General features: G+C 39.0%; 1 protein-coding gene and 1 pseudogene across 13 annotated transcripts in view; one reads left to right on the top strand and one right to left on the bottom strand.

Moving 5' to 3' along the window:
• The window catches only part of FKBP5 (FK506 binding protein 5), a 108,941-nt gene that overhangs the window by 43,941 nt on the left and 51,115 nt on the right, over positions 1 to 13,885 (top strand). For all 13 annotated transcript variants that reach the window (XR_002345569.1, XR_002345567.1, XR_002345568.1 and 10 more), the window contains 1 exon segment: positions 7,250 to 7,394. Coding sequence is in view for 10 of the 13 variants with exons in the window: in XM_021098051.1 (XP_020953710.1) it covers positions 7,250 to 7,394 (145 nt within the window). In the remaining 3 variants the exon portion in view is untranslated.
• LOC110261509 lies at positions 325 to 1,985 on the bottom strand (annotated as a pseudogene).

Genomic DNA, 13,885 nt, shown 5'->3' with positions numbered 1-13,885 from the left:
AAGATAAGGAAACAATACTCTTTCCATAGTCATCAAGTATAAAAAAACCCTTCACAGTCTGATTTACCTTTGACAAAGGTAAAATGATTCACTGCTACATTCCATGGATTATTTTGGTACTCAGTAGTTCTTAACACAAAATAAATTCTGAACTCTTAACTGGGTTTTGCAAAGCAAGACCCCAGGACAAAAATGTGTTGAACTGGCACAAGTCCATAATCTAAAGAAAAGGAATTGAATGTAAGATGTTTACCAACTTTATTCTTTCTGATTTTACGGTAGCCTCAGGTATTGAGCCCTCATTGGTTTCTTGTGTCTGTCCTTTATGAACATAACTCAGTCTCTATTTTAATACTCTTCAGGGTCATTTTTTGCTGAGTATTTCATTGAGCAACATATAAGATCGTCTTATTCAACTACAGCCATTTGTTCTTCCCAAGATTTCATTTCATTATGATAATGAATTTATCACCTAAAGTTGAATATGTACTTGCAAGTTGAATATGTACTTGCAAGTTGAATATGTACTTGCTTCTGAGAACTAGAGAGATTTTTCCAGTTTTCGCTTACAGTTTTCAGCTTTACCTGTGATGTACCTTAGCTTCTTGAAAGCATTCACCTGTAAAAATGTTAGAAACTGAGCAGGGTCTTTTTGGTTTTCCAAACATTGTTCACTCTCTCTTTTTTTTTTTTTTTTTTAATTAATGTTTCCTTTTTTTAAATGCTTCTGCATGATTTCTTTTTCCAAAGATACCATTTGACTTGGAGTGAGTTGTGCTCAGATTCTGTTTATCTCTTTGTATGCCTGCCAGTCTGCCCTATAAGCATGTTCATTTCACATATCTTTTTCTCTGAATCAAGCAGTTCCTTCCATAGCTCAGCAATTTAAAAAATTGAATGTATGAAGTCACAGGCGTCTTTGGATAACCATTCAAGTTGGATGAAAACCATCTTAGTACACACACAAAACTGAAGGGAGAGTGCAGTTAACTTCCATAACCGGCACAGAGGTCCACTCCTGACTTTTCCAGGGTACTCAGCACACCCCACACACCCCAGAGAAGAGCTATTGCACCCCCAGACAAAGCACTGACCATGGGCCCATCTTGTACAGTGCCCTGGCACATTAGAGCAACCCCCACAAGGACGACTTGAACCTGCGAGCAACCCTCAAGGGTTTGCTATCATGTCTGCCACTTGAAAGGCCCTATTTTTTTTTGTATTAACTATGAGATATATATGTGTATATGTATATTTTAAAAGACCAAGACAGATATGGGAAGTCAGAAACCAGCCCAGGAAGGTAAAATTTTGTCGAGTTTACATTTTTAAAATGAATTGAGATGAGATTGTATCCTTAAGACAATGCCAGATTTATGCACTAAATTCATCTTGTTGGGGAAATCTGATGTGATACCACAGCATCACTTGCAGATGTGAACAGCTCTCTGACTCCTTGGTGGTCATTTATTCCATATGCCCAGCTGCTGGCTTATAGTCCTAGAAATGCAGATTCCCTCTGTGGGGCTCAGGCTCCCAAAGATTGCACACAGTTCACGAACATGAGCACTTTTAGAATAACATGCGATTTCTTTTACATTTATTTTTCTCAAACTTCTTTTTCCCCCTTTGAGTTCTAAAAGGGCAGCTATGAGTTTGTTTGTTTAAATAGCTTGGTTTAACTTTTTAAACTGTATTTTTCCCAGCTTCATCGAGATATAATTAAGTTTAAGGTATGCAATGTGATGATATATTTTTAAATAATTACCATCGTAGGGTTGGCTGTTAACCCCTTCATCACTTCAGATAATTATTATTTATTTTTCATGGTGAGAACAGTTAAGATCTGTCCTCTTAGCAACTCTCAAGTATATAATGTAGTGTCATTAATTACAGTCACCATGCTGTGCATATTAGATCCTGAGAATTTATTCATCCTAAAACCTGAAGTTTGTACCTTTGACCAACATCTCCCCATTTTCCCCCATCCTCTAAGCCTCTGGCAGCCATCCTTCTCTCTGTTTCTGTGAGTTGAGCTTTTTTTAGATTCCACATCTAAAAAAGTTCACACAGTTTGTCTTTCTTTGACTGATTTATTTCATTTAGCCCTCAGTGCCCTCAAAGTACATCCAGGTTGTCACAAATGCTATGATTTCCTTCTTTCTCGTGGCTGAATATTTTTCCATTTTATATGTACACCACATCTTTATCCATTCATCCATCATTGGACACTTAGGTTGCTCCCATGGTTTGGCTGTTGGGAATAGTGCTGCAATGAACACAGGAATGCATATATCTTCTTGAGAGGGTGATTTCATTTCCTTTAGATTTATACCCAGAAGTGGGATTGCTGGATCAGATGGTAGTTTTAAGTTTTTTGAGGAAATTTCACACTGTTTTCCGTGATGGCTGTTTAATACTGGGACAAGGGCTTCTTTTTCTCCACATGCTCACCAACAGTTATTTCTTGACTTTTTTTTTTTTAGGAATGCCATTTTTATCTATCTATTTATTTATTTTAGGGCTCCACCCATGCAGGAAGTTCCTAGGCTAGGGGTCGAATTGGAGTTACAGCTGTTGGCCTACACCACAGCCATGGCAGTGTCGATCCAGGCTGGGTCTTTGACCTACACCACAGCTCATGGCAACACCAGATCCTTAACCCACTGAGCGAAACCAGGGCTTGAACCTGAATCCTCATGGATACTAGTTGGGTTCTTTACACTAAGCCATAGCAGGAACTCCTTTCTTGACTTTCTGATATTAGCCATCCTGACCCATGTGCGATGATATCTCATTGTGATTTGGGTTTGCATTTCCAGTATGATTAGTCATGTGGAGTATCTTTTCATATACCTGTTTGGCCAATTGTATGTCTCTTTTGGAAAAATATCTATTCATTTTTTGTGCCCCCCCCCCTTCTGTCTTTTGTCTTTTTCAGGCTGTACCCGTGGCATATGGAGGTTCCCAGGCTAGGGGTCTAATCTGAGCTGTAGCTGCCGGCCTTCACCACAGCCAGAGCAACAATAGATCCAAGCCTCGTCTGTGACCTACACCACAGCTCATGGCCACATCGGATCCTTAACCCCCAAGTGAGGTCAGGGATCAAACCCACAACCTCATGGTTCCTAGTCAGATTCGTTTCCACTGCACCATGACGGGAACTCCTTCTATGCCCATTTTCAATTGGTTTTTTTAAAATATAGAATTGTATGAGTTCCTTGTATATTTTGGCTGTCAGATACATGGTTTGCAGATATTTTCTCCTATTCCATAGGTTGACTTTTCATTTTGGTGATTGTCTCTTTTGCTGTGCAGAAGCTTTTTTAGTTTGATGTCCCACTTACTCATTTTTGCTTTTGTTGCTTATACTTTTGGTATCATATCCCAAAAATTGTTGCCAAGATCAATGTCAAAGAGCTTTTCCCCCTTGTTTTCTTCTAAATGGTTCATAGTTTCAGATCTTATATTTTAAGTCTAATCTATTTTGAGTTAATTTTTGTGGTGGTGTAAGATGGGGTCCAATTTTGTTGTTCTGCATAGGATTACCCAATTTCCCTGCACTGTTTATTGAAGAGTTTATCTATTCCTCATTAAGTATTCTGGTTGGCTCCCTTGTCAAATATTAGTTGACTGTCTATGCTAGGGTTTATTTCTCGGTTCTCAAATTCTATTCCATTGGTCTGTGTGCCTGTTTTTATAGCAGGACCATTTATAGTTTTGATTACTTTAGCTTTGTAATATAGTTCGAAATAAGGAAATGGGATGCCTCCAGCTTTGTTCTTTCTTAGCATTGCTTTGGCTATTTGGGGTCTTTGATAGGTTCACATGAATTTTAGCATTTTTTCCTATTTCTATGGAAAATACCATGAGAAATTTTGATATGGCTTGCATTGAATCTATAGATCTCTTTCGTAGTTTAGATGTTTTAACATTTTTAATTCTTTTGATCCATGAACATAGGATATCTTTCCATGTGTATTTGTGTCTTCTGCAGTTTCTTTCATCAGAATTTTATAGTTTGCAGGTGTACAGATCTTCACCTTCTTGGTTAAATTAGTTCCCAACTTATTTTCTAGTTTTTGATGCTATTATAAATTGGACTTTCTTAAATTGAGATGTAATTGATAATATTATATTAGTTTCAGATGTACAGCATAATGATTTGACATTTGTATATATTGTGAAGTGATGACTACAATTAGAATCTATATATAATCTATGTCACCATATATAGTTTAACATTTTTTGTGTGATGAGAACTTTTTAGATCTCTTAGCAACTTTGAAATATGCAATACAGTATTAACTGTTGCACCATCTGTACATTATATCCATGAATTAGTTATTTTATAACTGGAGGTTTGCACTTTTTGACTCTCTTTACTGGTTTCTTCCCCCCTCCCCTCAGATTCCTACTTCTGGCAACTACCGGTCTGTTTCTGTTTTCTGTTTCTATGAATTTAGTTGTTTTTTCTTTTCTTTCTTTTTCTTAGATTCCATGTATGAGTTTATATAGTATTTGACCTATTTTGCTTAACATAATGCTCTCAGGGTCCATCCATGTTGTGACAAATGGCAAGATTTTGTTCTTTTTTCAGGCTGAATTATATTCCATTGTGTACACACACACACGCACACATAAAATATGTACAGATATACATATATTTTCTTTATCCATTCATGTGTTGATAAACAGAGGTGGTTTCCATCTTGGCTGTTGTAAATAATGCTGCAGTGAACATGGGGGTACATATATCTTTTTGAGTTAGTGTTTTCATTTCTTTTGGATAAATACCCAGAGGTGGAATTACTGGATCGTATGTTACTTCTACTGTTAATTTCTTTTCTTTTTTTTTTTCTTGTCTTTTTAGGGCCGCACCTGAGGCATATGGAGGTTCCCAGGCTAGGGGTCAAATCAGAGGTATAGCTGCTGGCCTACACCACAGCAGTGCCAGATCCCAGCCGAGTCTGCGACCTACACCGCAGCTCACGGCAACACTAGTTCCTTAACGCAGTGAGCAAGGCCAAGGATCGAATCTGCGTCCTCATGGTTACTAGTCAGATTCATTTCCGTTGAACCACAGCAGGAACTCCCTTCTACCATTAATCTTTTGAAGAACCCTCCATACTGTTTTCCATAGTGGCTGTGCCAGTTCACATTCCCACCAACAGTGTGCAAGGGTTCCCTTTTCTCTGCATCCTCACCAGCACTGGTTACTTCTTGACTTTTTTTTTTTTTTTTTTTTTAGGTCTGTACCCACAGCATGTGGAAGTTCCCAAGCTAGGCATCTAATCAAGAGCCTCAGCCGCCGGCCTACACCACAGCCACAGCCACATGGAATTGAGCAGTGTCTTCAATGTATACCACAGCTTACGGCAACACCGGATCCTTAGCCCACTGAGTGAGGTCAGGGATTGAACCCACATCCTCATGGATGCTATTCAGGTTCTTAACCTGCTGAGCCACAATGGGAACTCCACTTCTTGACTTTTTGATAATAGCCATCTCCACACATGTGAGGTGGTACCTCATTGTGGTCTTGGTTTGCATTTCCAGGACTGTGTTTTTATTTTTCGTATATTTGGTTGTCAGTGTAGAAATGCAACAGGTTTCTTTATGTTGATTTTGTAATCCTGCAAGTTTACTGAATTCATTGATCAGTTCAAAAAACTTTTTTGACAGTTGCAGTAATATATATTTTTTTCTTTAGAATTTCTGGGCTTTTGAACTAAGAAAATTGTAGAATCCAAGTTCACGGTGTTTATATGCTGATATGAGGGTGGGGCAAGGAAGACGCATCTGAAAAAAATTTAGAAGCAAAGAATTGAATTCTTTAGTTAAAAAATCAGACTTCCTCAAAAAAGATGTTTATTGGACATTAGCTACCACACTCTGTTATCTAACAAAAATGATTAATTTGGCATAAGTGATTGACAGAGTAAATTACACCACACATGCCTGGATTTGATTTTCTTTTCCCAGAACTAACCCACTGCATTAGTGACTTGCTCTGCCAAGAACAAAATAAATATACTGGATTTTATGATAGTTAAATATTTTTCAACTTGGCACGTTTTCATTTCCTTTACTAGAAAACCAGTTATTTAGTATCATATCGGTACTCTGCAGTGATACTATTTTTTTTACACATTGAATATTCTTCAAATAGTAGGAAGTAAAACCTGTTATATCAGGAAATTGGGCTTTTTGAAATTAAACCAAACTAGTGGAATCTAGTCAAAAGCTAATGTTTTTAGCAAAGGAGAGAAATAAAAATCTCAGCTTTGAAATTTTGCTTCAGACTTTTTTTTTTTTTTTTTTTTAAGCTTTTTAGAACTGCGGGGACAGTACATGGAAGTTCCCAAGCTAGGGGTGGAATCAGAGCTATGGCTGCCATTCTACACCACAGCCAAAGCAATGCCAGATCTGAGCTGAGTCTGGGACCTGCACCACAGCTCACAGCAACATGAGCCTTAAATGGCCTTAACCTACTGAGTGAGGCCAGGGATGGAACTCACATCCTCATGAGTACTTGTTGGGTTCTTTACTGCTAAGCCACAATGGGAACTCCTAGACTTCTTTCGTGAATGTTTTTGGAAGTCCATTAATGTCTTTCGTCTAATTCATTTTGTACATGGGCTTGCTCTGTGTTTTGAGAGATTTTTGTGTCAAAGCATGAGGCATTATACCAACGAAACAGGAGCTATTGGTTAATTATTTTGAGAGAATAGGGCGATTAGCAGGAAAATCAAATATAGCATTAAAGATTTCGAGTGGATGGAGTTCCCGTTGTGGCCCAGTGGTTAACGAATCCGACTAGGAACCATGAGGTTGCGGGTTTGATCCCTGGCCTTGCTCAGTGGGTTAAGGATACGGTGTTGCTGTGAGCTGTGGTGTCGGTTGCAGATACGGCTTGGGTCCTGTGTTGCTGTGGCTCTGGCCTAGGCCAGTGGCTACAGCTCCGATTCAACCCCTAGCCTGGGAACCTCCATATGCTGTGGGAAGTGGCCATAGAAAAGACAAAAAGACCAAAAAAAAAAAAAAAAAAAAGATTTAGAGTGGCATAGGACACTTTTCTAACAGTGAGGATTAGTGAGAGACCAGGGAGGGAAGCGTTTATTTAGAAAGGACGGATAATTGTTTGCAAAGCTGCCTGAGTGATGTGGGATGGACTGTGTGACCTTTTTATTCTCCGATAAGAAGTAAAATGTTTCACCTCCGTTTTCTTGACATTTGTTTTTTCTAGATTGTCAAACGAGTGGGGAATAGTGAGGAAACACCAATGATTGGAGACAAAGTTTATGTCCATTATAAAGGAAAATTGTCAAATGGAAAGAAGTTTGATTCCAGTCATGACAGGAATGAACCGTTTGTCTTTAGTCTTGGCAAAGGTAAGAGGGTATTTTTTTTGGTTATATTTTGCTTAGATTTATTGCTGTTTATATAGGAGCTAGTGGAGCCTATCCTTGGCAAAAGTAAAGATATTTTAGGGCACTAGTTCTCAAAATGTTGTCCATGGATCCCTGAGGGTCCCTGATATCCTACTAGGGGGTCCATAATGTTAAAATTATTTTCATAATAATAGTAAGTTTTTTTTTTTTTTTTTTTAACTGTGTTGACACTTGGACTGATAGTACCAACCTATAGTGGTGAAAAATTGCTGGTGCCTTAGCACAAATCTAGGCAATGGCACCAAACTATACCAGTAGTGGTATATTCTTTATTGCCCTCACTCACTGTTTAAATAAATTAAAAAAAAAAAAAAAAAGGCAAGTTTCACTTAAGAATGTCCTTGTTTTAAAAAATTTTTAATTAGGAGTTCCCATCGTGGCGCAGTGGCTAACGAATCCAACTAGGAACCATGAGGTTTCGGGTTTGGTCCCTGCCCTTGCTCAGTGGGTTAACGATCCGGCATTTCCGTGAGCTGTGGTGTAGGTTGCAGACGCAGCTCGGATCCTGCGTTGCTGTGGCTCTGGCGTTGGCCAGAGACTACAGCTCGGATTCGACCCCTAGCCTGGGAACCTCCATATGCCGCGGGAGCGGTCCAAGAAATAGCAAAAAGACAAAAAAAAAATTTTTTTTTAATTAAAAATTTTATTAAATTTTAGTCTTTGAGTTTCACATTGTTTTGATATTTTGCGACATAAGGGAAGGCACATGTAAGACACTTCTGCCTACCCCAGTCATGTCATTACAAGGAAAAGCACTTGTGCACTTGCTATAGTTGAAAGCTGGACTAGCTGCAGTTTTTTCTTGAAGCACCATTCATTTTAAGGGCAAGCTATGATTATTCACTTGATTATTCCATATATGGCAGAAATTTTCTTGCACATGAAGTGAGCCTATCCCTTCAAGGGAAACAACTGACAATATTTGTTACCACTAAGTTTTCAAGTGAAAATTACAATTGTGCAAAATTTGTATCTGCTACTCAGAGCATGACAGCTTTCCAAAATTTAAAAGACTTAATATCAGTGAGTATTAATGAATGTGGTTTTTAAATATTACAAGATGAAATGTGTTAACATTTGGAAGACTGTGCGACTCGGTGAACAATATTTTCCCAGTGACCAATGCTCAATGTTACAAAATTATGCATGAGTAAAAGACTCATTTTTACACTTGCAAATTATGAAACAGTGCCACTCTTCTCATTGATTTTTTTTGGCTTTGGGAAATATAGTTATTTTCCATAAAATACATTAATATATGAGGTTATTGTTATTTTTAAATGAATTGGTAAATATTTAAAAATTTTAAACATGGTAAATACTAATACGTATAAAAACAAAAGCTCCTTAGAGTCTTCAACTTTTCAGATGTTAAGGGGGCCTAAGGGAACAAAAGTTGAGCATCGCTGTTTTCAGTTCTTAAATGTGATTTTTTTTTTTTTTTTTTTTTTGGCTATTTCTTTGGGGCTGCTCCCACCGCATATGGAGGTTCCCAGGCTAGGGGTCTAATCGGAGCTGTAGCCACCGGCCTACGCCAGAGCCACAGCAACGCGTGATCCGAGCCGCATCTGCAACCTACACCACAGTTCACGGCAACGCCGGATTGTTAACCCACTGAGCAAGGGCAGGGATTGATCCCTCAACCTCATTGTTCCTAGTCGGATTCGTTAACCACTGCGCCACGACGGAACTCCTTAAATGTGATTTTTTAAAACACGTATGCTTCTAAATGTCTTGAGTTAATTTATTATTCTTATTTTTTTTTTAATCTTGGAAGAAAAATAATAGCCCACACATCAGGTTGAACTTTGGTGGACCTTATGGCTTGTTGGAAGTTAGTGGCTGAATTATAATGTCTTTTTATTTGTATCTGTCACAGACATAACAAACTTCTAGTTTGTTCCCAGATCAAGTGTAGGAGAAAAGGGGCAATGCCCCCATTCACCACTGTAGCTCAGTGTTGACCATAGTTCCTTTCTTTTTCTGACTCTACCCCTTCGTTGAGTTGCTAACTAAGCATGAATCTGGGAAAGGAAGCAGCAAGTCCCTAAGTCACTGCCCCTGTGCCTCCCTGGTACTTAGAGGCAGGCATATGTCAGGGTGAATTCCACTTTCCGTGCAGCCGTATCCTCTCTCCAAGCTCTGGTGCTGGCTCTGCCACTGCTCCCTTCTCCTTTGGGTCCACAATGAGCTCATGGCTCACTTGAGAGAGATTAATCTTGTATTCAATAAAATAGCAATCAAAATCAAGGACAGATTTTTTTCTTTTCACATAGCAGATACTGATGATGGTTAAATTAAAATTTTCTGTTCATTTCTCTCAATGTAGGGGATGAGAGCTTCCAGGGCCACCAGCATGGCTGTGGCATCATTATTTAACTTAGATGACCTCAGAGTAAATGGCCTCATCTGACCTCTTTGTTCCCACTGCTGCCCCCCCTCCCCCCTCTTGTGCTCTACCCTTTGGATTTCTGTCTTGGAAGAGTTGGTAGGTTTAAGATAAGAGGTCTTCTCCCAACAGTTATCTTTACAAGGAGACCTAAGAATTGCTGAGAACTTAATAGCCACCTTCTTTACCCAAATTTTCTTAGGAAAACACACTATGGTGAAAGGGTGAAAGAGTCTTTCATGTTTCCTAGACTTTTGAGCAGAGAGAAGAGGCAGCTTTCAGTTGATGGGGACCTATGTATGGCACCTGTCTAGAGATAGCCTGGTCTCATGGCAGAGTGTCCAGTGTGGTGCGGGGAGCCAGGCCATCTCCTGTGTTCTTTCCTGTGGTATGTTATCACGAGAGAGCTACCTGGATCCCTGCCCTTATTAAAGAGAAGTGTCTGTAGAAGAACTTTAAGATTGATCCTAAGACTCCATTCTTGTATATTCTGTAAAGAGAACAGGAACAAAAACTGTAAAAAACTAAATAACAGAACCTTTAGAAGCCCTCTTAAGATAATAATTAGAAATACGAGACTAGAAAGGAGTTCCCTGATGATCTGGTGGTTGGGACTCCATGCTCTCACGTCGGCGGCTCGGGCTTGGTCCCTGGTCTGGGGACTAGGATCACACATTAGCCCACTGCATGCTACTCCCCCCCTACCCCCAAAAAAGAGACTAAAGCAGTATACCTCTGGTAAAACTACTGTAAATATAGTGTGTTCAGTTGCCTATAAAACAAACATTGGTTAGGCAGTTTATAGTTTTATTCTTATATGTTATGGCAGTAGCTACTTCATCATAATGAAGAAAAATTATATAAATAGATGTAGCATGAATATTGTATGTAAACTCTCTTGGTACTATACCTCTCCCAAGGGAACAAATAGAAATACTTCAATGGAAGGTCACACTAATTTTGGAATTCTCTTGTCTTCTATTGTGACTTAAGTATTTAAAATAGAATTGAAAGTTCCTTGGTGGCTCAGTAGGTTAAGGATCTGACATTGTCACTGCTGTGACTCTGGTTACAGCTGTGGCACGAGTTTGATCCCTGGTCTGGGAACTTTCTCATACCGTGGCACAGCCAAAAAAAATCTAAGAGCTTATCTGTAAAAATTGCATTAAAAATTACACATACCATATTATAAATTTGAGGTGTATCTACACATTGTATGTGTGTCTGTGGCTCTTTTTGTATCATCTTCTAAACTCTGTACTTCATTTCCCTCAAATATGAAGCAATAATAATAGTAGCATATACTGTTGTATGTTGAGGATTAATTAAGATATTATACGACATTGCTTAACACTCAGCCTAATAACATAAGAAGCCCTCAAATGCTTTATAACTGTTGTTGTTACACAATCGGGATTATTGGCTGGCTTTGCAGTGGAGTGGCAAGGAGCAGTTTCAGTCCTGACTCCTTCTGTTTACCTTGCCTGCATATAGACCTTTTGAAACAATGCTTAACCATATTTTTTAGCCCTAGGAAGTCTGGAAAAACAAACTGAATCAATCTAAGGTGACTGGTTATTACCACTACAGAGGATGTTACAAAAATTAGCATGAAGAGATGATGGTTTCCCTCATTGGATTTTCTTAAACTAAATCTTTACTGCATGTTCTGAATTCCTATAACTGTGTCCATAATTCATCTTAAAAGAAGCTGAAATATGAATGACTCACGGAGTTCCCATCATGACTCAGTGGTTAACGAATCCGACTACGAACCATGGGGATGCAGGTTCGATCCCTGGCCTTGCTCAGTGGGTTAAGGATCCGGCGTTGCCACGAGCTGTGGTATAGGTCGCAGACATGGCTCGGATCCTGTGTTGCTGTGGCGTAGGCCAGCAGCTACAGCTCCGATTAGACTCCTGACCTGGGAATCTCCATGTGCCGCATGGTTGCGGCCCTAGAAAAGACCAAAAAAAAAAGAATGATTCAGTATTTCCAAGTATATGTCCATAATAAGGGTTCTCTTCTCTTCCTCCAGCATCCCTGAAATTGGAAAGGAATAGATGTGAGGGCTGAAAGAATTATATCTACCTTTGTTCTTAGTGGTAAATCCAAGAACGCTAAAGCTTCACCCCTTCCCCACCTACCTCTGTAAAGGTCTGGCAATTTCTGATTAAAGGCTACTGCAGTGCAATTGTTTTCGATGTTCTTGGTATGTGACTAATGTGGTTGGAAATTATGAAGATAAAAATCCTCTCTCTTACATTCTTCCCCCAGATTTGAGAAGTAAGAAACTAACCCAATCATTTTGGATTTTTCGCATACCTATACTTTTCTCTTACCATTGAGATTAAACCATAATGAAGTCACAGTCAGCAGTCTGCCTTTAACATTAATCTAACCTTGTTAGGTGCATGATGACGCATGATTATTAATAAAAACACCTTTTAACTTAGACATTAACATATCAGTAAAAGGGAAAACGTGTATTTTGAGTGGTAATAGCTATTACTTTTTAAGTACTTGCAGTGCCAGGGTAAGGGCCTTATACACATTATCTCATTTAATTCTCACACCAATCCTATTTTTATTTTTTAGATTCTTTGTGTAATTTATTTAGTATAGTTTAGGTGGCAATATTAACATTTGTTTCTAAAACTCTTTGAGTCTTTTTTTGAGGGTTCAGCTTTTAAGGGTACAGTTCGGTGGTAATAGTTGTGTAACCACCACCCTGAGACCTTTTCTTATGTCCTTTTGTCACTTCCTGGACTTTGGGCCATGCAGTCGCTAATACGGTTTCTGTTACTGTAGTTCGGCCTTTTCCAGAACTTCATGTAAATGCAGCTGTATGTCATCTTTTGTATTTGACTTCTGTTACTTAGCATAATGATTTTGAGATTCATGCAGGTTGAATTGCCAAGTAGCATTTTACAGTATGAAAACACCACAGTTTCTTCATCCATTCGAACAATTGGACATTAGGGTTGTTTACAATTTGGGGCTATTATGAATAATGTAATAAACAGTCATTTACATACCTATCTTTGTGTGGGTTGGTTAGATAGATTTATTTGGGGATAAAGACCTGGGAGTAGACTTGTTGGCTATGGTGGACATAGTTTAACTTGGTCAGGTACTGCCATATGCCATACTGTTTTTTTTCAAAGTGGCTGTACCATTTTGCATTCTCACCAGCAGAGCTTGACAGTTTGTTTTTCACATCCTTGTCAACCATTAGTATTATCAGTCTTTTTTTGTTTTGTTCTTTTTTTGTTTGTTTTTGCTTATTTTTTTTTTTTAGGGCCGCACCCACAGCATATGGAGGTTCCCAGGCTGGGGCTCCAATCGGAGCTATAGCTTCCAGCCTACTCCATACTCACAGCAACGCCAGATCCGAGCTGCGTCTGTGACCTACACCACGGCTCTTTAAGCAATGCCAGATCCTTAACCCACTGAGCGAGGACAGGAATTGAACCCGCAACCTCATGGTTCCTAGTCAGATTTGTTTCTGTTGTACCATGACGGGAACTTCTGTATGTTTTCTTTTACGAAATATCTATTTAAATCTTTTGTCTGTTTTAAAAAATCACTTTATCTTTTTATTGAGCATATATTCAACAAGACAGGCACTTAATCAGATATGTCTTTTTTTTTTTTTTTTTTTTTTTTTTTTTGTCTTTTTGTCTTGTTGTTGTTGTTGTTGTTGCTGCTATTTCTTGGGCCGCTCCTGCGGCATATGGAGGTTCCCAGGCTAGGGGTCGAATCGGAGCTGTAGCCACCGGCCTACGCCAGAGCCACAGCAACGCGGGATCCGAGCTGCGTCTGCAACCTACACCACAGCTCATGGCAACGCCGGATCCTTAACCCACTGAGCAAGGCCAGGGACCGAACCCGCAACCTCATGGTTCCTAGTCGGATTCGTTAACCACTGCGCCACGACGGGAACTCCAGATATGTCTTTTTTAAGTATGTTCTTCCAGTCTATAGCTTGCCTTTTCATTTTCTTAGTCTTTCAAAGAACAAATTTTTTTTTTTTTTTTTT

Source organism: Sus scrofa, chromosome 7 (genome assembly GCF_000003025.6).
Source record: "Sus scrofa isolate TJ Tabasco breed Duroc chromosome 7, Sscrofa11.1, whole genome shotgun sequence".
Classification (NCBI taxonomy): domain Eukaryota; kingdom Metazoa; phylum Chordata; class Mammalia; order Artiodactyla; family Suidae; genus Sus; species Sus scrofa.
The sequence above is the reverse complement of the archived record's forward strand: the minus strand, read 5'-3'. Positions and strand labels throughout refer to the sequence as shown.